General features: G+C 38.3%; 1 protein-coding gene across 1 annotated transcript in view; it reads right to left on the reverse strand.

Annotated features, from left to right (window-relative positions):
• Positions 1 to 15,088, reverse strand: part of TARS1 (threonyl-tRNA synthetase 1) — a 31,943-nt gene extending 16,855 nt beyond the window's left edge. Inside the window, exons 1-9 of the mRNA XM_025436287.3 lie at positions 14,905 to 15,088; positions 10,325 to 10,405; positions 8,122 to 8,312; positions 4,900 to 5,023; positions 3,238 to 3,359; positions 2,434 to 2,551; positions 2,117 to 2,181; positions 1,950 to 2,028; positions 1,074 to 1,220 (exon numbers count right to left, since the gene is read on the reverse strand). Of these exons, the coding sequence (XP_025292072.1) occupies positions 1,074 to 1,220; positions 1,950 to 2,028; positions 2,117 to 2,181; positions 2,434 to 2,551; positions 3,238 to 3,359; positions 4,900 to 5,023; positions 8,122 to 8,312; positions 10,325 to 10,405; positions 14,905 to 14,961 (984 nt within the window). The 5' untranslated portion in view covers positions 14,962 to 15,088. The remainder of the gene's footprint in view (positions 1 to 1,073; positions 1,221 to 1,949; positions 2,029 to 2,116; positions 2,182 to 2,433; positions 2,552 to 3,237; positions 3,360 to 4,899; positions 5,024 to 8,121; positions 8,313 to 10,324; positions 10,406 to 14,904) is intronic.
• Between the last annotated feature and the right edge of the window lie 10,979 nt (positions 15,089 to 26,067).

The following is a 26,067-nucleotide window of genomic DNA, read 5'->3' on the forward strand; positions in this document are numbered from 1 at the left end:
AGAATGACCTGGAGCAGCGGTCTTAGTTCTTTTCAACTATCCACAGTAGGAGCTGTCATAGTAGATTTAATTCCTCAAAGATCTGAGATATGAGTATTATTTTTTTCTTTTTTTAAAGTAGGAGCAGCAGAGACCAGAAAAATAACAATGATAATGGAAGAGAAGATGTAGATGAAATTGCCTGACTTTGGGTCTTGGCAAAAAGCATGCCCTTACTTTCTTGCCTACCACTACCCCACAAAAGCCCAGAATCCTCACGGAGGGGCCCCACCAACTGTTGATGCTTCCTTACCACTGGAATTTATCTCAAGCCATCAAGAGACAAGAATAGTTGATGGCACAGAGTAAACTCAATTTTAGAAAGGTATATTTTTATAAAACCTAACTTCCAGCTTAGAAAACAGAGGGGTGGGGATCCCTGGGTGGCTCAGCGGTTTAGCACCTGCCTTTGGCCTGGGGCGCGATCCTGGGGTACAGGGATCGAGTCCCACGTCAGGCTCCCAGCATGGAGCCTGCTTCTCCCTCTGCCTGTGTCTCTGCTTCTCTCTCTCTCTCTATGTCTATCATGAATAAATAAATAAGATCTTAAAAAAAAAAAAAAAAAAAAGAAAACACTGAAGGGTAGCGAGATAAAGAAACTGACACCATAGTATCCATTGGTGACTTGCAATGTCATCTGGGGCAATAAATAGATTAATTTTAGGGGAAATCAGTTTCTACATCTTTAAAATAAATCAGTGAGACCAGGAAATTTCCAAAATAACTCCCAGCCCTATAAAACACTACTATGCTTCATTTATAGAAAACTAGGTAATCAGTATTTGTTCTTAATATAAGTAGTTAAAAGGAGTACTAGTGTGGTACCAAGCACATCCTAGAAAGATAATGTGGACAGTAAACAGTAAGACAGCAGTAAGCTAATCAGTAAGTGATTTATGGTTATATAGCATACAGCACAATAACTACTGGAAAGTTACCTCATCTTTTTAAAAGGAAATCCTAGTACTTAATACAACTAAGATGCAAATGAACATAAAATTCAGCCTAGAAACATTATTATTCTTTAAACATACTCTCCCAATTTTCCTATGATCTCGGTTTTTAGCTTCCTCTTGGAATTTCTCCCATTCTTTCAACATTTTAGGATCTGGGAATGAAATGCCATAAATTCTCTGAAGAGTCTCCATATCTGCTTTGCCTTCCCAGTATGTGGAAGAATTCTGAAAACAAAGATTAACCATGAAACAATATTCAAATTTGTTAATAACTCACTTATTTTGAATTAGATGTTATTTCTTATAGTGGCCTCTGAGTCAAATTCATAGTAGTCCTTATGATAAGAAAAATGGTATGTAAGTGCACACTTACTATACATCTCACAGTTGCTCTGAGGCTGGGCTAGAGTACAAAGCTGGCCATTTAATTCCCTCAAAAATACCTACCAAACCACAACTCCACAAACAGGGATGCAAGGGTATCTCCCACAAGATTAAGTGGAAAATAAACCAACAAAAATATCTTGAAATTACTCAATTTATTCTTTTACTTTAAAGTGCATTTGAATGTTCAGTCATAAAAATCCAGCAAAACCCAGCAGGACTAGTTTGGTTAAAAAGCATAAATAAAGTAATTATTACTTTAGACAAACAAAGGGCAAAAGCACATACTAATCGTAAGTTTCAAAAAGCTCTTAGAACCATGACTGTGTAATTTTTGTGAATCCCCTAAAGTTCCATCACCATGAGCCACTTCATGGGCTCTGGTGATGAATGGTAAGTCAAGTCACTGCTTCTGATTTTCAGCTAAAAAAGACTAGGGCCAGGAAGCAGTCAATCCATCTTTACACTTGCAACAGAAAAATAGGCAGAAAGAGAAACTAAGAGGAAGTTTAAACATATACCTATACTAGATATATACATTCATATAGTTTTTAAAGTTACATTGCTTACTTTGTGTATTTTCAAAGTCTTAATTTTGCCAGTGTGTCTGACATGAGGACCCCGACAGAGATCTATCAAGGGGCCACACCTAGAGATAAAATGAAAGCAATTTTAACAAAGACTTAAAACGACATATACAGCAGCTATTTACATTTAATGAGATTTGACATGCTCACCTATAGACTGTGGTAGTTGGAGTATTCACTTTTTCATTCAGTATCCGGCATTTGAACTTATTGTACTAAAAATATGAAAAATTATTTTTAAAAAACCTTCCTTTAACTTCTATCTTTAAATATTAAAGCTAAAATGACTCAAAATATATCTTATCGAAACATTGTAGGAAAATAAATATGTCAATACCTCATGTTTCAAAAACAGTTACATTTTTCTAAAGAAAAGAACAGGCTTCAAATTAATTCACTAAAACCCCTGACAACTTCAAGTAACATTACAGAGTGATACTGAAGTGGAGACCATTAACTTAACTTACCTTAAACATTTCTAGTAAGGTTTCTTTCTTTACTTCCAGTCTTTCAAAAGTCTGTTTTTCCTTAATGATTTTTTTACATAAAGCTTCCAAAGAAGAAAAATCATTACTGGACACACCCCTGAAGGAAAAGGAAGCAAAATTAATCTCCATCTACTCTATTCTACTCCCATAGTAGCTTGGAGGACTATTTCTTTAAAAAAAAAATGAAAAGTTTTAATAAAGAAATAGTCCCTTGAATCATATGTTCAAATTTTATTTTTTTATTTTTTATTTTTAAAGATTTTATTTATTCATGAGAGATACAGAGAGAGAGAGAGGCAGAAACACAGGCAGAGGGAGAAACAGGTTCCATGCAGGGAGCCCAATGAAGGACTCGATCCCGGGACTTCAGGTTCATGCCCTGTCTGGGCTGAAGGGCATGATCAGACGCTCAACCGCTGAGCCAAGGGTCCCATATATTCAAATTTTAAACTAGATATTATTATTATTTTCATATTTTATATTTTCAGTGACTTCTATTTTGGTCATTATAGACACTGGTGAACCATCCCTCCACCTCTATGATTGGCTTCATTTTACTTCCTGACATTATCTTAGGGCTCTACCTCCATCAATCTACAACAGAGCTCTCATAAGTTACCAGCACTTCATAAGTTACTACAACACTTCAACTTTTGATAGTGGAAATACTTGGTGACTATTAAGCAATAAATTTGATATTCTTTCCTTATTGAGAACTCTTTAAAAATAATGGACTCTTAATAATTCACAATTTATTTTCCTTTATTCAGTTATATAACTCACCCTTCTTCAAGGTACATGTCATAATAGAATCCATTTTCTATTGGTGGACCATAACACAAACATCCACCATAGACTCTTTCCATAGCTTCACCCATTATGTGAGCACTTGAATGCCAATATACCTGAAAAAAATGGGATGGTCTCAGCATATATGCTATAAATTAATATGGCTATCTTGAAAAAGATATATAAAATTTACTATAAATAAGCCCAAGACATGAAAAGTCTAAATTTATAAATATATAAACTTCAGTGTGATTCTATGCAGAGCCAAAATAATTTAAGTTTTAACCACTAAGTTGTTTATGTACTTTAGAGATCATCTGGTTTGTTTCCAAACTAATTAAATTCAAATAAGCATCATTAATTAAAGGGGATAGATTCTGTACCCTAAAAACAACTGCCACTCACAATGTAACTTAGTGACTGTAATGAGCTAGAATCTTTTGAGACAACGTGTCTATATATCCCACATCCCATGTGCTCTGCTGTGGCCACTACGGAGCCATGGAACATTACTTAAGAATTACATTCTCTTTTTCCTTATCAGCCTCAAACTAAGTTGCTGTAACTTGTCCCACAATTCATTTATAAAACATAAGAACAAACATATGGACACTGAAATCTAATGGCAGTACAGCTGACCCTTGAACAATGCAGGGATTACTGATGCTGACCTTCTGTGCAGTCAAAAATCTTAGTGTAACTTAATGATTCTCTAAAGACCCAACTACTAATAGCCTACTGTTGACCAGAAGCCTTATTGATAACATAGTCAATTGACATACGTTTTGTATACTATATACTGTATTCTTACAATAAAGTAGGCTAGAAAAAAAAATTAAGAAAATCATATGGGGGAAAAAATGGAAAAAAAAGAAAATCATATGAGAAATATATCTACTTTATAAAAAATAGTTATAGATATTTATTCATAGAAAAAAATCCATATACTTGTAGACTTGCACAGTTCAAACCCATATCATTCAGGGGTCATCTATACTTGGTTTTTAAGGTGGTCAGATGAGTCAGAATATATCCAAAGTTATATTCTTAAAATCTGTAAGGTATTAAACGGATTTTTAAAGTTTTCATTAAAACTTAAGGAATGTAGAATACATTTGAAAACCAGTGATACACATAGTAAACTACGATAATAAAACAAAAGATTTTATTTCTCTTTATACGGTATACTTTCATGGAGAAATTAGAAGAAAACCTTGACATCAAATGCAGGCTGACTTTCATAGTGTTTTCAGCAGATTTGTATTTTAAGATGAGGGAAATAGGGAAATTAATTTTCTAATAAGGAGAGTAGTTTAAAGAAATGTTCCATTTTATTTGTAAAATCTACAGATCTTGCTTAAGTATTGACTGACAGGGTAGAGAATCAATGTTTACTTGCTTTACCAATTTTTAATAAAAGTTTAATAAAAATCCCAGAAATTTTTTATCTCTGAAATATCCAGTAATGAAAATAAATTTAGTCAAGTTCACTTCTTAAATACACAAGGCAAGCTCTCTTATGCTGCTCCCTAAAATGAAAAATGAAATGACAATGAGACACCAATAAACTCTATACCCACTAACAGTGGGAGCAGGAACAAACTGAAAACGTGAACCTTTATCTTGAAATTCAGGGACTACTGAATAAAAACTTACGGCTTGAGCTTCCTCATCCTCAAATTTGAGAAGCTCCAAGGTACAATCTTCCTCCAGAGGACGGTCTAGGTCCCAAACAACTTGATTCACTTTAGCAATAACCGTGTTGTCAGCTAGGCCTTGACTTAAAAAATATACACACAAGCATATATTTAAACAAAAGAATGTAAAAGAGAATCTTCTATAGTACAACACTTAATCTGAGAACAAGAATAGGAAAATAAACACTATATTTATTCTATCTCAATACTACATATATTACATATATATATATATATATATTATAGGTTTCTGAAATAAAAATGGAAAAACCAACAAACCCCCAGTATGCACCAAGTAGAGGATCCCAAAAATCCAGAATACTATTATTTCACATTTAATGCCTTATTTAAGCAGACACAATTGTGATAAACAATTTTCAGCGGTTTGATTAATCTTTTCATTTCTCCAAAAAACATTTTCCACAAAGCCAAGCTATGTAGACTCCAAAAAAGAAAAAGAAGGGGCACTGAGTGACTCCTTTGCCCTTCCTCCTACTTGAAATCTGTAATGGATCTTTTCTCTGAGGTAATAAATTCTGTAAATGACCAAAATGGTATGATTTATAACAAGCATATAGGTAAAACAAAGGATTATTCAATAAAGCTTGTTTATAATATGGATTTTAAAAGTCATCTACACACACAGCACAGAGTATACAGTATGAACTATCACCAAATGATTAAGACCACACTACCAGACCACACCAAGTGTAAGAGCCACAGGAATTCTGAGGACTGCAAAGCAAGCAAAGTCAGATTAGTCTGGTCAGGCTTTGAGGATAAAGTAATGAGGGGCTGAAGGATCAGAAGACCTGGAAAGGGAGAAAAGGAGAGGAGATGGCACTGCAGACGGGGGAGATGGGAGTTAAGAAAAGTTCTGGAAGCTGTGTAGCTAGAGAACTGAGTAAGATTAATTAGATTACAGGTCTAAATGTGTAGCTAGAGAAGTGACAGTCTATAATAGCCTACCCACTCAACCAAAGCGGACAACACTCTACACTATGAAGGGAAAGTTTACAGTCTTTATACTAAATAAATCTACCACCAGAAGGTTTCAGCTAACTAAACATGCAGTGTTGGGTGGTTCCCTTCTTACTCAGTGTAAGTACAACCAAGTATATACAATCTCCCCTACTTGAGGATCAGGACAGAACTATCAGAAGACAAACGATAAATTCTTATCTCATTTTTAAATTCACTGAACTTCCCACAGATTACATCCATTGTTTTCTTTCCTTCTGAAAGTCATATAAAGCCAATACAATGAAAAAAAATACACATTTCGATTTGGCAGGGAGAAATATATTTTATCATATTGGTGTAAAGTTTTCAAAAATTAAAGAATTGACCAAAAGGTGACTAATGTCCTCTATATTCTTTGGGAAGAAAACAGCTTTTACCTCAGGGTCCAAAATGGTGCCTTAAGACACTAAAAGCAGAGTTCCTTTGAAAATGTAGATATTACTGTATTATCTACAGAATGTGCAGATATACAGACCACATTAGATCACTTGAATTTTCTAAAGAAGGGATAAAGTAATCTAAACTTTCAGATTTAAGACAAAACCTCAAAGAAAAACCTTTTGAAGCAAATGGAGCACGCCTTCTTTTTTCTTCCCTTTTATAGTCACAACTCATCATCCAAACCTTTCAACAGTTTGTTACTCATGCTATAATTCTTTACCCAACAGCAAGAACTTATTATGGGACTTTTGTAAAAATGTCATAAGCAACCCCACTTGGAGATCAATGCCTTATGCAAAATTTTGCAGTTTTCAAAAAAAATATTTTCTAATTGGTTATTTAATAAATTATAATGTAATCTGGAGGACAATACTGAAGAATGTAGAAAAGAAGTTCTGAACTAAGAGGAGCCTGAATTTCAATACCAATACAGCTACAATCTCAGCGTGTAACAATGGAAGGATATCTTAATCAAAATACCCTTCAAAGTTACCTCTAAAATGAAAGGCTGAACTTCTATTTAGAGGTCTATCCAGTTATTTATAACCTCACAAGGAAAAATGCTTGATATAACAATTTTCTTCTTACTTCCTTTAAAGTAAGGTGGGAGTACTTTAGGTAGAAAATATGCTCAAATTAACTGAAACATTTTATTTTCCTTGTAAAAATACTAACCAGTGTCATGCACAATAAAGATTCACGGCTCATAAGCCAACTGCTTCTACACTCACCAGCTGCAGAGTGGGCTTACTGCTAATCAGCCAGGTTGGTTCCCAAACCTTTTTATGTACTTGTTCTTTAGGTCTTATGTTCAACAACATGAAACTGATGATAATCAACCACTTTTGACAATCACATGGTGATTGCAGGTGGTTCAATTCAACATAGAATGAAATAATGAAAAATGAATAGAAATAATTACATATAGATATGTATATATAAATATGGTGAAGGATATAATGAATATATCTATTTTTACATATTTTAAGTTGAAATATTTAAGACAGAAGTTGGCAACTTTTTTCTGTAAGGGGCTTAATATTTCAGACTGGGTCACAAATGATCCCTGTCACACCTTAGTTTTCTTATTTTTTTCAAATCATTTAAGAGCCATGCTTAGTCTTGGGCTATACAAAACTAGGCTATGACCCACAGTTTGCCAACATCTGGTATTAGATATGTGTATCAATTTATGCTTTCCCATCTTTATCATTTCCTATAAACAACTATTGATTCCAAACATATCAGATGACTCTACCTCAAAATATGCATCTAATTCTCAGTTATTTCTTCCCAACCCAATACAAGTTTTAAGATCAGACATGGTCATTCTTTGGATTTATAAAAATAGTACATTATTTTCATGTGTCATATATTAGCTTTTTATTCCCATGTGATATTTCTACCTTCATTTTTAACATCAAAATAGCCAAGTAAAAATAGGTAAAACACATGGTCTACTTGGTTTTGCGGTATTTATGATCAAAATAGAAGAGCTAATAATATAAGATCCTTTGTAAGATTAAGACCACAGTGGACTAAGAAATTAATTTTGAATCTTGAGTATAAGCTCCACATCATTTTGATTCTCTTAAATCCCAAATAATATAAACATTAAAAACACAAACAGTAACATAAAAATATCATGAAGATAAAACTTGACAATACCAAAAAAGTTTAGTTACAAACAGAAGGTCAAGACAGGTATAGCTTATACCTTATTCCACAAGCAATCTGATATGGTGTAGTTTTCCAGGATTCTGCATTGACCTGTTTACCATCAGGCAGAGTGACTTTAATTGGTTTACTGTCTTTTTCTGCCCTTTCTGCCAGAATAGAATCGTGTTCTGCTTTTAGTTTATTATACATCTCAAGACGTGTGTTAATATATTCAGGCCAAGGATTCAACTGCAAGACAACAAATGAAGAAATAAATGATCAGTAAATACTTGTTTTCTTTTAGAAAAAGTAAAGAAATAATAAAAACAGACAATACAAAAATTATGATTACTAATTCAACATGGTAAATGGATTGCCCAAATCATTGAGCACTGGCTTAATCCTGTCTTAAACTAAGGTTACAAAAGGAATTAAATGTGGTCTTCTTACAATTTTTACTGTAATACTTTTTTTAAAAATAGAAAAATAAAAAAAATAGAAAGATATAAGTAACAATAGACATGTGGGCTATTAATATCTTAAATGGACAACTATTATTACCATTTGCTATTTGCATTAAGGTGATTTTTTTCCTTTTACAATGTTCTCTGAAGGTCTTTTCTAACTAAATGACACATAACTATGAACAATACTGGAAATAAAATGGCTTTTACATTTTGTTTCAATTTTTTTTTTTAAAGATTGTAAAAGACAGACAGAGGGAGAGGGAGAGAGAGAGAGAGAGAGAGAGAGGCAGAGACACGCAGAGGAAGAAGCAGGCTCCATGCAGGAAGTCCAATATGGGACTTGATCCTGGGACTCTAGGACCACACCTTAGGCAAAACGCAGAGGCTCAACCACTGAACCCCCCAGGCATCCCACCATTTTGTTTCAATCTTGTTCAAGGGATGATCAATTGATGCAGCTAGTTAGACTACACATCCACTTAAAATTCTTAACCAACTATCAACTTATTTGACTTAAGGGCTTCCATTCAAGGCAAGTGCTTGTCAAATTCAGAGAATAATTCCCGCACGTTGCCCTTAGAAAGGAGGTAAGAGAAGTAGATAAGCGATGGGAGCAGAGAGAGGGAGGAAAGGTCTTGGACATCTCGTTGCAAATTTTCCAGACAGATCATTTAAGACATATAAAACCATGTTTTGTACTTAAAATACTCTATGCAGAAGGGTACTTTTTTTTTTTTTAAAGGGTACTTTAATTGCACCTTTTCTTTCCTCTTTGCAGGCTAATTTTGAAGCTGTGACAGAATAACATGTACCACTGTATCCAAAAGCATGAAAAACATGAGGAAATGTGCATTTTTCTATTTACCTGCAAATTTTAAAATTCACAATCAACAATGTCCCCCGTAATTACAGTGGACTATAATGGACAAAACCTAAGAGAAATGGTTAGGTAGGGCTCTAAGCAACACTTAGTAGTTCTTAATCACCTACAAACTGACCCTTCCTTCAGTAAATGACAGCACTACACATTTAGCAACACAGCATTAACAGGAGCAGCTCTGTAAAGCCAGTTTACTGTGCTACAGTACACTTCTACAGAGTCTGCTCCTTTGTGCTTCCCTATCCTGGTAGTCTTCTAAGGAGTCTCTAATAAAATGCAATGACTAAAGCAAAAACTGAAGCCTGGTTCACAGCAGTTCAACTTCAAAAAATAAAGTGGGAAGACAAGTTTAACTGCCTCCTAAAGCAGACTACCCAGAAACCAGGTTGATTCTGGGCTGACTTTTGAAATGCCAGCTCCTCTTAGTGTGAGCTGGGGGGAACTGTAAGCATTTCTTTACAACTGAGAGGCCTCAGATCTCGCTCAAAACCAAACGCTAGTAGCAAGTCCTCATGGAAACACTGAGACAGGTCAAAGAATTGGGCCTTCTTTAGTTTCTGGTGCATTCAATGTAAACTTAAACATCAAGTCTCTACCACCTAATATCTCCCTGAATCAAATGATCGGACAGCTGGCATCTAATCTTGCAACTAATTACCAATCCCTTCCTTCCAACACTTTTTCTCTGATTTTCGTATCTAACTCCAGATTATTTTGCAATCATACTTCAATGTTGTTTTCCTTTTCTAATAATAAATAGCTGCAGATCTTTTTTTCCCCCTAAGACTTTCCTAATTCTTCTCCCTGAATGTTCCACCTTGTACCATGTAAACCATTACAATCTTACGCAGAGTAAGTCTGAGACAGTTCGTGCCACCTGTCAATCTTTGGTAACAGGGCTCTAAAACATTCACCTCTGCTCGACCTCCATCTCCAGATCCTTCCTTGTTCTTCTTCTTGCCTCCTTCCTTTCGCTTTTCCTCCCCAGCACCAACCTACATAAGCAAAGGAGAAATAAGATTTTATATTTTACTCTAATTAGACACTCCTTCATGCTGCACCCAGGAAAGTTCTGAGGATATTATTTTAGCATGTATTTCAAAAAAGGGGGGTAAATCTGATTTTGAAAGGCTAAAAATTTTCACCGATGCAATAAAGACAAATCTTAAAAAATAAGACAGGAGTTTCTTGATAATGTTCCAGTCCTTGAATTTCATTTGTTAGACCTTAGGAAAGAAGCAAACATAAGACCCAACCCCTACAGTGTGCAGATTTAATTTCTCCAGGGAAACTGAGGCATACATATGTGAGAAGCTCCCAGAGGAAGAAAGAACACAGCTGCAGCACTATGATTAGATGTCAAATAAGTTAGGACAACTGACTTTAAAAGATGACAATTTCAACAGGCTGGATTTTGAGAATGGAGAAGTAAACTGTTAAAAAGTATTGAGAATGAGAAAAAAATGAGAGAGAATGATAAAACCAGGCTGACTAAAACAGACTGAAATCATGTCAGTTAAGACTAACCAGGGCTCAGACAACCAAGCATCTAAGGCTATGGGGTTACCATAAGGAATGTAGACTTTACTTATTAGTACATGAAGCCATAGAAAGTTTTAAAGTACTAAGTCCTGTGCAAAAAGGCAACCAGTATAGTTGGCCTATACTGGTGGTTGTCAACCGGAAGAAATTCTGCCCCGTAGCGGGTACCTGGCAATATCAGCTAACATTGATTGTCACAACTGGGGAGTACAGCAACTGGCATATAGTGGGTAGAGATGGGGGAGGTTATTAAACATCCCACAGTGCACAGGTCAGCCTCCCCAAACAAAGAATTATCCAGTCCACAAGGTCAAGAAACCCTGAAATGCATTATGGGACACTGTGAAGATATCTTTGCAGAAATTAATTCCTTACTTCCCTGCTCTGACAGATTCATCCTAAAGCAAACTGCACTACAAAAGTTTTACAACTTACAAAGCTTCCCCACAATCAATCACATCTGGTTCTCGACAGCCCTGTGAGATTGACATTATTATCATTTCCATCTTACACACACAATTAAACTGGAAAAACCTAGATAATTTTTCTAGGTTTACACATTAAGTCACGGGAATGATACCCATCCAGGTGCTGACAGTGGTACGCTCTAAGGAGGGAAGTTATCATCAGCAGTGAAGGAGTTTTGAGGGAAGAACTGGGAACAAGGGGGGGACTTTATTATAGTCTCCTATATGTTTGTGGTCTTTGATTTCTTTCAGTTTTATTGAGATCTTTTCCTACAGAATACAATTCACCCGTATCAAGTATATAATTCAATGGTTTTTAATGTATTCATTAAGCCATCACCAAGGTCAATCTTAGAACACTTTCATCACCTCAACAGGAAACACTGTACCCATTAGCAGTGGCTCCATTTTCCCTTTTCCCTAGGACCTGGAAATCAGTAACCTACTTTGTTTCTACGTATTTGCCTATTCTGGGCACTTCATTTAAAGAGAGGCATGCAGTTTGGGTCTTTTGTGACTGGTTTCTTTCACTCAGCATGATTTCAAGATCATTCATGTTACATACATTAGTACTTCACTATTTTTTATTGCCAAATAATATTCCATTATTTATTTACCCATATAACCGTTGGGCATTTTGAAATGTAACACTTATATTAATTTTTAAAATAAACTAAATTAAAAATATATGACTTCTAATTTCAAGCTGAACTAAAACTTCTCCCACTCCGGGATTCTGGATTTCATAAACTTTTCAGGTTCACTTATAGCCAATAGATAAATAATGAACATAACTAAAGCCTATACTAAACAATAAAGTTATAGGGTTACAAGATCCTCTATATGCCAATGCTCTACTATAAAAATAATGTAACTAGTCAATTATCCCTGGTAAGAGGAAGGATAAAATTGCAGGTGTATGCAGGTTTATTTATTTTTTTTGTGCACGTTTAACTGGAAAAAGAATGATACTTGTTTTTCTGATTATATATTTTTGGTTTTGGTCATATATGAGTATTTGCCAAACCAACAGGGATAGAGGAAAAGGGAGAAAATTAACAGAAAGATTTTGTGTTCTAAATACTTTTTTTTTTTACAAATGAGAATACAGGCCCAAAGGTAATATATTTTGCTTATTTGTATACAGCTAGTAAGGAGTAGAGCCACAACATTAAAACAGGTTTCTCTAGAACCCTGAGGTCCATTCCGTCTTTACTACAACAATTAGGAAAACGTTGGGCGACTGTTCTCTATTTCCAATTAAAACAGAACAAAAATGTGAGTTTATGCATTATGCATTTACGTAAAAGCGCCCTAAAATTTCAATCCAAAAGTTAGAACACAGTTGGGATTGGGAAGGGAAGCTACAGAATTATCTTCCTCGCGATATTTAGGAGTTGAAGGGAAAGTACCGCAAGTACCTACAGTGTAGTTTAATTAAATTCAACCCCAGAGACTGGCACAGCTGTGAGAGGTATGTCCTGGAAGTCATGTAGTTTGATGGAGTTATCTGTCCCGGATTCATTTCCACGCAGGTGACAAGACGCAGGACAGCACTGGAGCTATGAGTACTGGTTACAGAAAATTGGGTTTGAGCAAGCTACTTGCTCTTTGCCTATTTCTTCATCTGTATAATGAGGACAATAACAGAACCTAGTTCAATTGTAAGGACTGAAAAAGTTGAATTAATGCATGTAATGCATAATATGAGGTACTGTATAATTACTGTTACAGAAAGGAGAAATTATGTATTTATTTGATAGCTTTACATCACCTCCAGTTAAGAATGGCATAACATATTTGTGGACATGGAAAATTGTTGAATACAGACTATTAAGCAAAAAAAAAAAAAAAGTAAACAAGTTACAAAACAATAAAGATATCATTTTTAAGTGAAAAAATATAAACGGGGAAAACTATGCCCTTAAATTTGATTTATACAGTTTACAATGTGCACATTTGCATTTTCCCCCACTCTATTCCTGACTTAGAGGACATCTTCATTTTACTGATGAGAAAATTGTAGCTTCTATGTGACTTATCCTTTCAGAGAGTTAGGGCTGAGGCTCTTTAGCCTAAGACATCGCCACTTCTCACTTGGACTGCTGCAACAGCCTCCTCTGCTTGTGGCCTCACCTCTTTCCAACACACCTTCCATCCCATGCCAGAATGATCCTTATTTATTTTTTTTAAAGATTTTATTTATTTATTCATGAGAGACAGAGGCAGAGGGAGAAGCAGGCTCCATGCAGGAACCTGATGTGGGACTCGATCCCTGGACCTGGGATCACATCCTGACCCGAAGGCAGATGCTTGACCGCTGAGCCACCCAGGTGTCCCCAGAATCTTTAAAACTACAATCCACATCGAACATTTCCCTGCTTAAAAACTTTCACCTGTAGAATACAATTTCAAGTATCTCAAGTCCTTCTGAGAGCTGTAGCTCCCCGTTCGGGCTCATCCCTTGCAAGCAACCTCACAGGCACTTCTGGGTGTGCCTTTTCACGGCCCTTGCTACCTTTACCTGGGGAGCACTGCCCTGCCTGGTTTACCTGGTGAACTTAGACTCCTATAATTTCCAAATGAACTCAAACGAGCCCTTCCCAAGCAGAGTTCGGCGCTCCCTCTTTTCAGTAATCCGAGCCGATCACGCTGCACAATGACTGTTTTCCTGCCTCATACACCAGGGCTGTGAAGCCCTCTATGTCAGCCACTAGGTCCTTTTCACCTTCCCAGCTTCATCTTCCAGCAGAATGAATACATGATGTTTGTTGATCATAATTTTTTTTTTTAAGTCATCCTGGTGGGTGTGACAGTGACCTGGGGGTTGTTCCTAAGGGATGGAGGACACCAAAGGGAAAGCTCAAAGATGCAACGATCAGCATGTGTGAATGTGATAAGGCACATCTACAGCACCAGGAAGGGAAGTGTGTAATCTCTCTAAGGTTTGTCACCTGGGGTCACCCGGCCGCCACCGCTTATTATAAACCACCCAAACGTGGGTAAGTTGGGTCAGATCTCAAGGACTCGGTTTTCCCTTCCTTAAACTGAAGCCCTTTATCCATCCCTACAGGGCTTTAGGATTAAATGAGGTCTTGCAATGTTCTTCTCGCCTAAGGTGGAATCAAAAACATTACGCTGGGAATCCCGAGTCCTAGATTCCAATTCTGTCTCGGCTTCTAATTAGGCGTCCGGCTGCAAGCTAGTCTGTCACTCAGGGTCTCAGTTTCTTCATCTGCAAAAAGGGGATGGACCTAGACACGGACCTGCAAGGTCCTGCCCCACTTTATAAATGGACGATCGTTCCCCCCAAAGAGGCTCTGACTCGCCCAGGAGCTCCACGGTCCCCCTGGGGTCCCCCTGGAGTCCCCCTGGGGTCCCTCGGCCCCCCACGCCCGGGCCGCTTCCTCCTTCCCGCCTAGCCGGGCACCACGGACACGGAGCAGAGCCCCAGCGGGCCTCCGGGCTCCTCTCAGTTCGCTCACCGGCTTCTCCTCGACCCCCATCTCCCCTGCAGGGCTCCTGTCCTTCTCCTGGGACATCAACACACCACGAACGGGAACACGGAACCCCGAAGCGACGCCCTGGACGAGAGGAGAGCCGAGGCCGCTCAGAGCCAAGCGGAGGCTCCGGGAACACTGCGCTTGCGCCACGTGGCCCGGAAGGGACCCGCTGATGCAATCGGAAGGCGCCCAAACCCCGCCTCCCGATCCAGGGGCAGCCAATCGACAACGGGGGAAGGCGGGTCCTTCCGCCTGTAAACCAATGGAAAACCATGTTGCGTGACAGTCCTTTAGGAAACCGGAGCGGAGGTCTGGGAAAGGGATCTGCGGGCGCTGAAGTCCCTGCGGAGGCCGGCTTTAACCCGTCCCTGAGCCTAGAAGTCCTCAATGCGCGTGCGCCTTCGTCCACGCCGTGAGTCAGGGACCTTTGCAGCCACCGTAGCGCCTGGGCGGGGCTTGCTCCGAGCCCCTGGGAAGCTTCCGGGGACATGAATGGCGTCCCGGTCACTGGACGGACCCCGGCGTGGAGCCCGGAGCGTCCTGCGGCTTCGGCTCCGCCGGGCCTGGCGTGACGGCCGAGTTCTGGGGCCTCTGCAGGGATCTGGGGCCCTCCTCGTGGCAGTGCGGGCTCCCCGAGCCCCAGGCCTGGGTGACGCCGGGACGGGCGCCTTTCCTCGGTGCGAGCTGCCGCCTCTAACCTGAGACGCCTCGGAGAGCACGTCCGGGGGCCCGTGGAAGTGCAGTGAGGCTCTTGCTTACGGAAACGCGCGCGCGCTGGCTCCACGCATCTCACGCGGAAGCCTCCGTGCTTGGGCTCGGACGGGCCTATTCTCCTTTTTTTCCCAGCCGGTTCCAAAACAATTGCTGACTTGAAACCGGAAGTGCGGTGAGCTCCTTCACAGCTGAGGTACTTCATCCCCGAACTGAACGGATTTCACTCAACTCAGCGTCAGCCCCCGACGACCCGCCACCTTCCGAGTCCTCCTAACACAAACATCAAGGAACCCAGCATCTCGGTTTTCGAAAGGCACCAGGATGGCCTTTTTCAAATGCACCTGTGATCACGGCAACATTCTGCTCAAAACTCTTAAGAGGCTTTCCCTTACTCTTAGAATAAACAATTAGGGCTTTGAAGGCTGCTGATTGCTCCGTTTTCTCGCCCCTTCACTACACATTAAACTGGAACCGTAGTAAACTTTTTTCCCTTAGGTGCTCTCCCACAATTTTTTTTTTTTTTTTTTTTTTTGGTACGTGCAAATGATGAGGGAGCAGGGCCAGCTGAGGACAAAGCACAGCTGATCTCCCACAAACAATCCCTCCCCAGGGTGGGATCTGTGTGACATTCTTCAGGAAGCTTCCAGTTGTCTTAACGTAAATACCTTGCTGGAGGGAAAAACAATCTCTAACTTGACGAAGGCAAGGCCTCCGGTATCTTGTAGGCCCTCCTTAGCATAGGAAAATCCTTTTGAAATCTCCCTTTTGCTTACTTCCCCCACCTCCTGGGTGTATATAATCAGCCACCTTTCCCTGGCGGGGGGTGGGGGGTGAGGGAGGGGAGGCAGCCGCTCTTCTGCCCAAGGGAACCTGGCCCCGCGCTTTAATAAAACCATCATTTTGCACCAAAGATGGCTCAATAATTCTTCCTTGCTTGTAGGCTCCGGACCTCACCTATATTGCAAAATGTCATCACTGGGATGGCTCTCCCCATCTTCATCTCTGTCTGCCCCCCTCCCCCGCACACTTTTTGCCCATATGAGCCCCTCCTTATTTGTCAGATCTCAAGAATCATTTTCTTAGAGGAACCATTTCTTGACCACCCTTACTGGATGGAGCACATCTCCCTGTTTATCTGCAGGTAGCTTCATGTAGCTCTCAGCACCTAGCCAATCACTTTCACAATTTCAAAAGGTTATTGTCTCCTCCTTTGAAAACGAAAGCACAACTTGTATATCCTTTGCCAGCACCTACTAGATGTAAGCCTGGAACACAGTTGTTCAGTAAATGTGAGGGCATTAAGTGTTGAGACAAATTTTATTTGAAAAATTACTTAATTTGTACTGTCAAAGAAAGAAGCCAAACTCCCGAAATTACTGTATGTGGAAGGATGGAAGGTTTATATTAAGAGTAGATCACTATTACTACTCGTTGGGTGTTCTTAAGAAGTTCCAGCAGTTATGCACAATTTTAATAGGCTTAAGTAGACCAATCTGACGTATTTAAATTAGAATGAGAATTAACAAGATCTAGTCTTACTTTCCAATGTAAAATGATTTAATTATGTTCATTGTATATGTGTGCCTGAATTGTATCCTAATTTTAAATGAGGATAATGAGGACCAGAAAGATCGAAATTATTGAATTTGCTAGACGAAGAACAGTATAGGCTAACAATTGCAGGCTCCTTTTACTGCTATGCAACTTGGCCTGTAGCAGCTTTTCTTAACCCCTTATTCTCATTCAACCTCAGAACCAGTCCTGGTCTAAGAAAGAAAATGCAGAAATCTTTTCTGGGAGATTGAATATGCTATGGGAATGTAGGAGAAGCTATAAAAATTAGCTGCTAGTGTGGAAACCTCTCAGGGAGATATTCCAATGGCACAGTGCCTTCTAATGTTAGGATCAGGTTTTTTTTCCTCATCATACGTGCATTTAGAGTTGAGCAAAGATAATGAGAGCTTCCAACAGATCCCAGATTCAGAGCACAATATGTTGTTTTTCAACTTTTGTCTGTTTACTAACAAGACTGTTGATTGACTTCCAGTGTTATAATTGATGCCCTCTAACCTATACACTTTTTATGACAGTAACTCTCAACAGCTCTGCCTTCAGAAGTGAAACAAAATTATTTATGAACTATACAACAAATAATTTTACAAATAATAGATGATTGCATATAATCAACTTTTTAAAAATATGAAGTAGAGAAGATTCAATATTATCTATAATAATTTTTAAATCACTCATGTAAAAACATTTTTTAAAAAAAGATGAGTATGCAACAATGGAAAATATGCATAGAAAGTTCTGCTTTGGTTGTAGTACATCTCAGGAAAACACACCACTGGGAAATGACCAGTTATGTATGAATCTGATTACAGGGAGAATGGGGAAAGGTGCACTTTTAGTTGCAAGAAACAGAGTCATTTGGTGATTTTTGACAAATAAGGAATTTATTCTAAAACTTCATGAAGTAGGGGCGCCTGTGTGGCTCAGTCAGTTGAGTGTGGCACTCTTGGTTTTGGCTCTCAGAATCTGATGGATTGTGAGATGGAACCCTATTTGGGGCTCCGTTCTCAGCAGGGATTCTGCTTGAAGATTCTCTCCCTCTGGCCCTCCCCCGAACTCATGGTCTCTCTCATGCTTGTTCTCTCTCTCTCTAAAATGAATGAATCTTTTAAAAAAATAAAAAATAAAACTACATGAAGTAGAAGGGGAAATAGAAATCTCATCTATATAGCCAGGCCACGTTGACTGCAGGAAAAAAATGAATAATTGGGCCTCCCCGGAGGGGGCAGGGACTGTAGCTTGATAGTTAACTATAGTGACAAGAAGGTGTGACTTGAGCTCTAATACTCCACTATTAACATGATTCAGTTACTCTTGTCTCTTGCTGCTCCTCCTCCTATTACCAGCTGACCAATTTACTTTATATGTCATGGTTCAAATTTCCAAGGAGAATGAGAGTTAGGGCTAATTACTAGACTGTATAATCATAGGCCACAGGCTAGCTTACGAATTGATTGGTTGTTCCTGAAGGTCAGGTATCTCCCCTAGCCTACTCAGCAGTGGCTGTGGGGCTGGTCATATGGTTTAGCCATCACACTAAGCATCTGATGGCTTAGCAGTGGCTGTGGGGCTGGTCATATGGTTTAGCCATCACACAAAGCATCTGATGGCTGCTTTCCTCATTATGGAGTGTGGGCATCTTTAGGAGGGGATGCTCACTGGGACGCATGGGTGGTTCAGTGGTTGAGCATCTTCCTTTGGCTCAGGACCTGATCCCAGGGTCCGGGATCAAATCCCACATCAGGCTCCTTGCAGGGAGCCTGCTTCTTTCTCTGCCTTTCTCTCTGTGTCTCTCATGAATAAATAAATAAATAAAATCTTTTTTAAAAAGGGGGGAGGATGCTGACCATGACAGGTGCTATGAATAATATCTCTAAGGCAAAATGTGTTTGGGATTCATTTGGTAATATTTTCACTATAAAAAATTTGAGAGCTATTTCTCTTAAAACGGAGTTTTTTGTGGGAGTTTTTGTTGGAAGGGGAGGTAGGGATGCTGAACTTCTGACAGTATCTAACAAATTGTTTCGTGAATGTACTTTGGAAATGTGACGCTACACTTACAAGGTGTTCATTATGATAAATTGCCCACCAATCATACTTGGATTGACGTAATGTTTTCCAAATAACATTTTCCTTGGTTAATGTTTTAGTCTAAAATATTTAGAGCTATCAGACATGTGGTCCTTACTGATGTGGGTTTTTTCTTCTGATTTCTTTACAGTTAATCTAAAAAAAATATTAAAATTGTGAATATCATTAGAAATGATACCAATCATCACACACATTCACACATTCATACCATACAAAATACATCTATATAGGCAATAGCACGGAAGATAATGCTGATGCAATTTTAGAAGATGCTGTTTACTCAGGGCACAGATATAATAACTGTCAACCTGAAACTCAAATGTCTTTAGGGCACCTTGCATGACAGTGTCAGCCTTTGGTAGATAGTTCCAAAATAGAGAGTCTATCTATACTTTAAAGAGGGTATTTTCTATGGTATTTGAATCCTGGTTTCTTATAAGTGAGTTATTCTGGTTTGTCTAGAGACCTTGCTTTCCATCTTCTGTTAGGTTGGATTTCATTGGATCTCTTAGTTATTGTTCTGATCTAATAACATTGAACATACCCCTGCTTTCTACTACTTTTTTGAAGAATACCTTACTCCTCTACTACATTTAGAAGTTACTCCATTTTATACGTATTTATCCTTTCCTTAAAGATGCCACTTCTTTCTTTCTTCTAATATAATAATTTTTGAGGGAACATCTGTCTTTCCCAGCATAATCAACCAGCCTTCTTTTATCTTTTTAAAATTTTAATTACTTTTGGGTTGTATTATAAACCTCTAGGTTTACAATAATTTAATTGAATTTCTTCTCTACTTCAAGTACCCCAGAGAGCATATTCTCTTTATGATAAAAGGCCCATGCTCTTTTTTTTATTGTTGTCAATAACACCAATCTTTATTTATTTATTTATTCTTTAATTTTCTTAACTCTCAAGAACCTACTTGTGAAACCTCTGGACAAAGCACAAAATTTTTTTAAAGTTTTTTTTTTTTTTTTTTTTTAACCTTTACCTTTACTTTTATCTTTACCTTTAAAAACAGTTCCAAAACCATGGAAACAGGCATAGATTTTAGGGCAGTTGATCTATCTCTGGATACCTAGACCTCATACTTAAACTAGTACTAGTACTATCACACAGGACTACTCCATAGCCCATACATATTAGTTGCCTTTGTACTTTATCATCTTGTACATTGGCTGAAAAATACTGTGAAAGAACAAATATTGTTTTGTTTTGTTTTGTAATACCTAATAGAATATCCAAGCCCAGTGTTCAGTGTGAGGAAAAACTGACATAGCCATTCTTTGAGGCCCATACAGCCTGCTTATAAGGACAGGTGCCTGGCTTGCTCCAGTTAAATGCCAGCTATAACTAATGTAAAAAAATCTGCTCCTGGTCACAATATAAACAGTTGCAAAACCGTTCAGAAATTTTGCAGGTCAGTTGTTAAGCATAGCTGTGGTTAAAAATTAAATTATATTAAATGCGATGTGGTATTCTGAATTGGATTATTGGATTTGGGTACAGAAAAAGGGTATTAGTGGAAAAACTGATGAAATTCAAATGAAGTCTGCAATTTAGTTTGTATATTGCATTAGTGTTCATTTCTTAGCTTTCATAAATGTACCATAGTCATGTAAGATAAAATATTAGAAGAATCTGGGTGAAGGGCACATGGGAACTCTGTATTCTTTTTGCAATTCTCCTGTAAATATAGAATGATTTTAAAATACAAAGTATAGAAACTTTTATTCTGAAATAACTTTACATATTTGCCATGTATACACATATATAAATGGTGTATATATATAATACATATATACTTAATTTATGGTTCTATAATCTAAAGCTAAATATTGTATTTAAGAGGTAATAAATATTCAAAACTTCCCACTTCCTAATTATTTTACTACATAAAGTATTATCTATGTTCTTGAGCTCATTTTTGTCTATTTTATCAGTATGTTAAATACTATATACTGCATATCTGTTCCTAAAACAGAGTTCAGATGTTAGTAGCTTGAAATTAGCCATGGTGGGAATATTTATACCTGAGAAACTGGCAAAGCTTACAAATCAGGGCTTATTGTTTTCTCAGAGAGCTGGTTGTTAAACATTTACAAATATACCATTGGGTATATGCCCTAAACTTTTGCCAATATATGGGACTTTTAATTCTATGGCCAGAATTCATGAATTCAGGGATGAAGGAGATATCTTTCTCATTATTAACCCTCAATAACTCATCTGAAGAATTTCTGTTTCTGGTACTTATAACTTTGGGCTAGATAATTTTGAAGATCCTAGTCCCTAAGCGGGTACAGTCATGATTCAAATGAATTGGTTAGGACTGCCCCCTGACCTTTTGGGGCTACACAGGCTGCTATACCCACAAGCAGAATTGGAAGTTGCTGTTCTGGCCAGAATAATTGATCCTAATTAGTGAAGGCCAAATGGGTTTCTGCTATATAAAGGAGGATTTTGTCAGGAACCCAGAATATTAACAAGCCGTTTTTTAAGTACTGTGTTATCTAATGGAAAACCCAATAAAGACAAGGAAGGAAGGTTTGGGTCAAATTCTGACAAAGGCTAAGGTAACTTGAATAGATGCTAGAAAAAGGAAGCTATTGGGTTGCCTGAGTGGCTCAGCGGTTGAGTTTCTGCCTTTGGCTCAGGACGTGATCCCAGGATCCAGGATCGAGTCCCATATTGGGCTCCCTGCGAGGAGCCTGCTTCTCTCTCTGCCTGTATCTCTGCCTCTCTCTTTCTCTGTGTCTCTCATGAATAAATAAATAAATCTTTACCAAAAAAGGAAGCTATGCAGGATTGGCTACATAATTTGCAGAACCCAAGGCAAAATAAATATGTGGGCCCCTTGCTCAAATATTATTAGGAGCTTCAGTATATCAACAGGAGAGTGTTGACTAAGTCCAGGACCCTTCTAAGTTTAGGGTTCCATGTGGCCACAGGGGATGTACACCCATGACGATTGTCCTGGTGCTATGGTTACTGACTTAACCTCATGATCAGAAAGAACTATGGATTGTAGTAATTATGTTTCACATCACTTCTTTCTCCCCCCATCCCAACTTTTCTCCTGTCACATGTGAAGAACACCAGAAGTAGCTAACACTTTAAGTATCATGAGGGGATATTATTGAATCAATACCACTCCATGATGACACACAATCATAATCATAAGGGATTTCATGTGTCTTTCGTGTTAGGGATATAAACTTTTCATGTGGAGGAAAGATGTGAGAAGATGTTGAAGGGGAAAAGCTATGGCCTGCATCAACAGACTCCTGGGTCATTACCTTCTAGTGGCGTCCAGCCAATGGGACCCTTAACAGGAGGCAGAAAACAAAATCATGGTTTTTGTTCCCCTGACACTTCCTTCAGAGGAGGTTGCTTTGGCCTGCTGATGTTTCACTGCCAAAGGCACTGCTCATCTCATGGCAATCCTTTCTACACAATTCTTTCCTTGTAGGTTCCAGTACGGCTGGCTTTCCTCACCGCTCCTGGCCTACGAGTGGTTACAGATTTCCCACTATTCCTGGCCCCAGGTACTCTACACCTCCACTATCCTTTTATGACCTGTTGTAAATAAACACTTTAAATTACTCTAATTCGAGTTTGCCATCTGTTTCCTGTTTGGACCTTGTGTGATATATTTGCGTTCTTTAGCTGTAAAATGAGATTAACACATGATTCTGGAACTTGCTGGGAAAGTAAAATAAAAGTAGATGTATGAAAAGTACTTTGAAAACTCTAAAGGGCTATAAAAGTTCATTATGTTTGGGGAAATGAATGTTCTGGTTAATTACCCTCTCAGGCTTATTCTAGGTTCTTTAGAAGCTATACAGAAAAATCCCCCGGAATTAATCTTCACTTTTGTCCTCTCTCTTCTCTGCTGACGACCTTATGATGGTCTTTCATTGCCTAGAGCAATGGTTGTTTTGATCCTATCATTAAAAGATTTTCACAGCTTGGATCCTAATCACTTCCCAGTTTATCTTTCTTCTCTGCACTCATAGCTTCCAGTGAAATAGATGTACCCCAGGAAAACTGACATACTGTTTTTCTGTGTCCTGGCCTTTGCTCACTTGTTCACATACTTATCCTTCAGATCCACCTAAATCTTGCCATCTCTCAATACCCAGCATAAGACCCTAGCAAACCCATAGTTACCATTTATGTCTAGAGCATATATCAGGTATACAATTCTCTTGGAAATCCATCAAATGTTGGAGACCTTAATATGCCTCCTAGCAATTAAGAGACACATTTTCAGTTTCTCACCTCACCCTTTTCTGTGCGGCCCATAGGACTCAATGTACCTCCCATTCTTCTTAAGATGCTAGAAGCCACTTTTCTTTCCAGAGATTTTTCTTCCTCCAAGATGGATAGAGATGGGATTCTTCTCTTCAGTTCCTCACCAGTCAGGGGCCCTCTGTCTGCAGACTGGTCATTTACAACTCAGGGGTGTTAAAAAACAAAAATCCGATTGAGTACATTTGAAGATCTAATAGGCTTTTTAAAGCTATTCATGAATCTGGCATCATCCCACCCAGCAAATAGAAGAGAGGTTGGAGAGGAGTAGTTAAGAATGGAAAAGGTTTTTTAGGAAGGAGGGTAGGACAAGAAATCATTAGGGGAGTGGGCAGGGGGTCTAATCATACAGATTACCTTAACTTCTTCTTCTTTTTTTTTTTTTTTTTTTTGATTACTTCAACTTCTTTTGGGGAATGGAGAGGGGCGCCTGGAAGATGACCTCATTGGTGACCAGAAAATTCCTGGTCTGTTAAAACTACATTTCTGAAAGAGGTTGAAACTGAAATTAGATTAGGTATGAAGCCCTGGTTTGGTGATTTGGCATAGCATGAGTGACTCCATCTTGGGACTGTGGTTTTCTTTTTAACAGGATTCCAGTCTAGGTGCCTCTCATTTAAATATCTGTGTTCCAGGTGGAAATCTTATCTTAATAACAGCAATTCCTTTTGAGCAACTCATTTAATCCTATGATCATGCTGCATGATACCTCATCATTGAGGAAACAGATTTAGGAAGGTTAAGTGGTTTGGTCGTTTTACAGTTAGGAAAAGGATTAGGAGTGGACCACAGGTCTATTTGTCTCCAAAATTTGTATTTCTTCTGCTTACAAACTGCATTACCCCCACCTTAGGTTATTTCCTGGCAATCATAGATGGTCATATGAAAGCATATGAAGGAACTTCTGTTGTTACTTTGATCTTAGTGTTTGTATCTTTTATCATTTTTAATTTTTATTTTAATGTCTAAGAATATTGTCTCCATATTATTTATAAGGCTAACTGAAGACACAAATGTTATTTTACACCACTGTATTCATTGTTGCACCTTTTCCAAGGGATTAATATATAGCATGTGTTTACTGTCTATTTATTAGTTAGTTGTTCCAGAAAGGTTTTTAAGGATAAATAGGTTATGTTACCTGTTTTCTTTTTATGTATATGTAAATGGGATGATCTAACTTTTCTTTGCTGAATGACAATCTTGCAAGTGAAGAATAACCTCAGCATGTGGAAAACAATAAAACAAAACTGAAAGACGTTTACAGGCCTGTGTCTATAAGGGGGCATGTGGAAATGGGAGGGTGATAAAAGAATTCTGCCTCTCTTGGACAGAAAGCCAGAATTTAGAGATAATGGCCAAGATATAAAGAGCATAGGCTCTTTTCCAGGAACGATGAAGAACTGTAAGAGGGATGTGATCTATCAGATTTGCTTTAGGAATGTCATTCTGTGCAATAGAGAGTGGATCATAGTGGTATGGAGTAGAGACAGAGGGATGTGGTCCTTTTATTTGGGATCTAGCTTTACTTCCTCACCTCCTCTCCACCTTTCATGTGACTGTACTAGCCAGGATGCCTAATTCTGTTAATCAGTGGGAAATTGGGTTTCCACTCTACAGTGAATGCAAGGAAGATTATGTTTAGAACCCAGAGAGTCACTAGAGTACCTTATAACATTCCTATGACAAATAGTCCTGTTTGATGTAAAACTGTGGCAATCCAGTAAAGACAAGGTCGGCAAAGACTAGTACACCCTGGAAATAAAATATTTGGATTTCCCTACCAACTAAAGAATCCAGCTGACATGTGATCAGGCGGTAAAAGGACTTTGAAATGAGTGGAGAAAGCAGATAGCCATGACTACCAGCTTTAGGCTAGTTAACAACTATAGAAGTGCTGTACTATATATATTTTATCTGTTTCTTTTTCTTATTATTTCTATCCCTCTTCATTATATGAAGAATAATAATGCTAGCTAACATTTAGTTTTCAGGTGGGAACATGAATGAATGGGTAACAATCAGAATTAAATGGTTTATATGCTGATGACATGAATTTTTCATTTGAATTAAGGATGCATGCTGAGGATCACAATGGATGGAACCTGTTGTAGTTTCCATTTTTTCCTCCAGATCTACTCCCCACTCTTTCCCTGGGTCTAAGTTGGAGACGGACTTTAATAGACTGAATATTTGTGTCTCTCCAACAATTATTTGTTGAAATCCTAACCACCAATATGATGACATTAGAAAGTGAACCCTTTGGGAAGTGCTAAATATTGAGAGTGAGGGCCTCATGAATGGGATCAGTGACCTTATAAAGGAGACTGCAGAGAGCTCCTTCACCCCTTCTACCATGTGATGATGCAGCATGAAGATGGCCATCTATGAACCAGGAAACAGCTCTCACCAGACACAAAATCTGCTGGTGCCTTGATCTTGGACTTC

The sequence above is a fragment of the Canis lupus genome, chromosome 4, assembly GCF_003254725.2.
Source record: "Canis lupus dingo isolate Sandy chromosome 4, ASM325472v2, whole genome shotgun sequence".
Taxonomy (NCBI): Eukaryota; Metazoa; Chordata; class Mammalia; order Carnivora; family Canidae; genus Canis; species Canis lupus.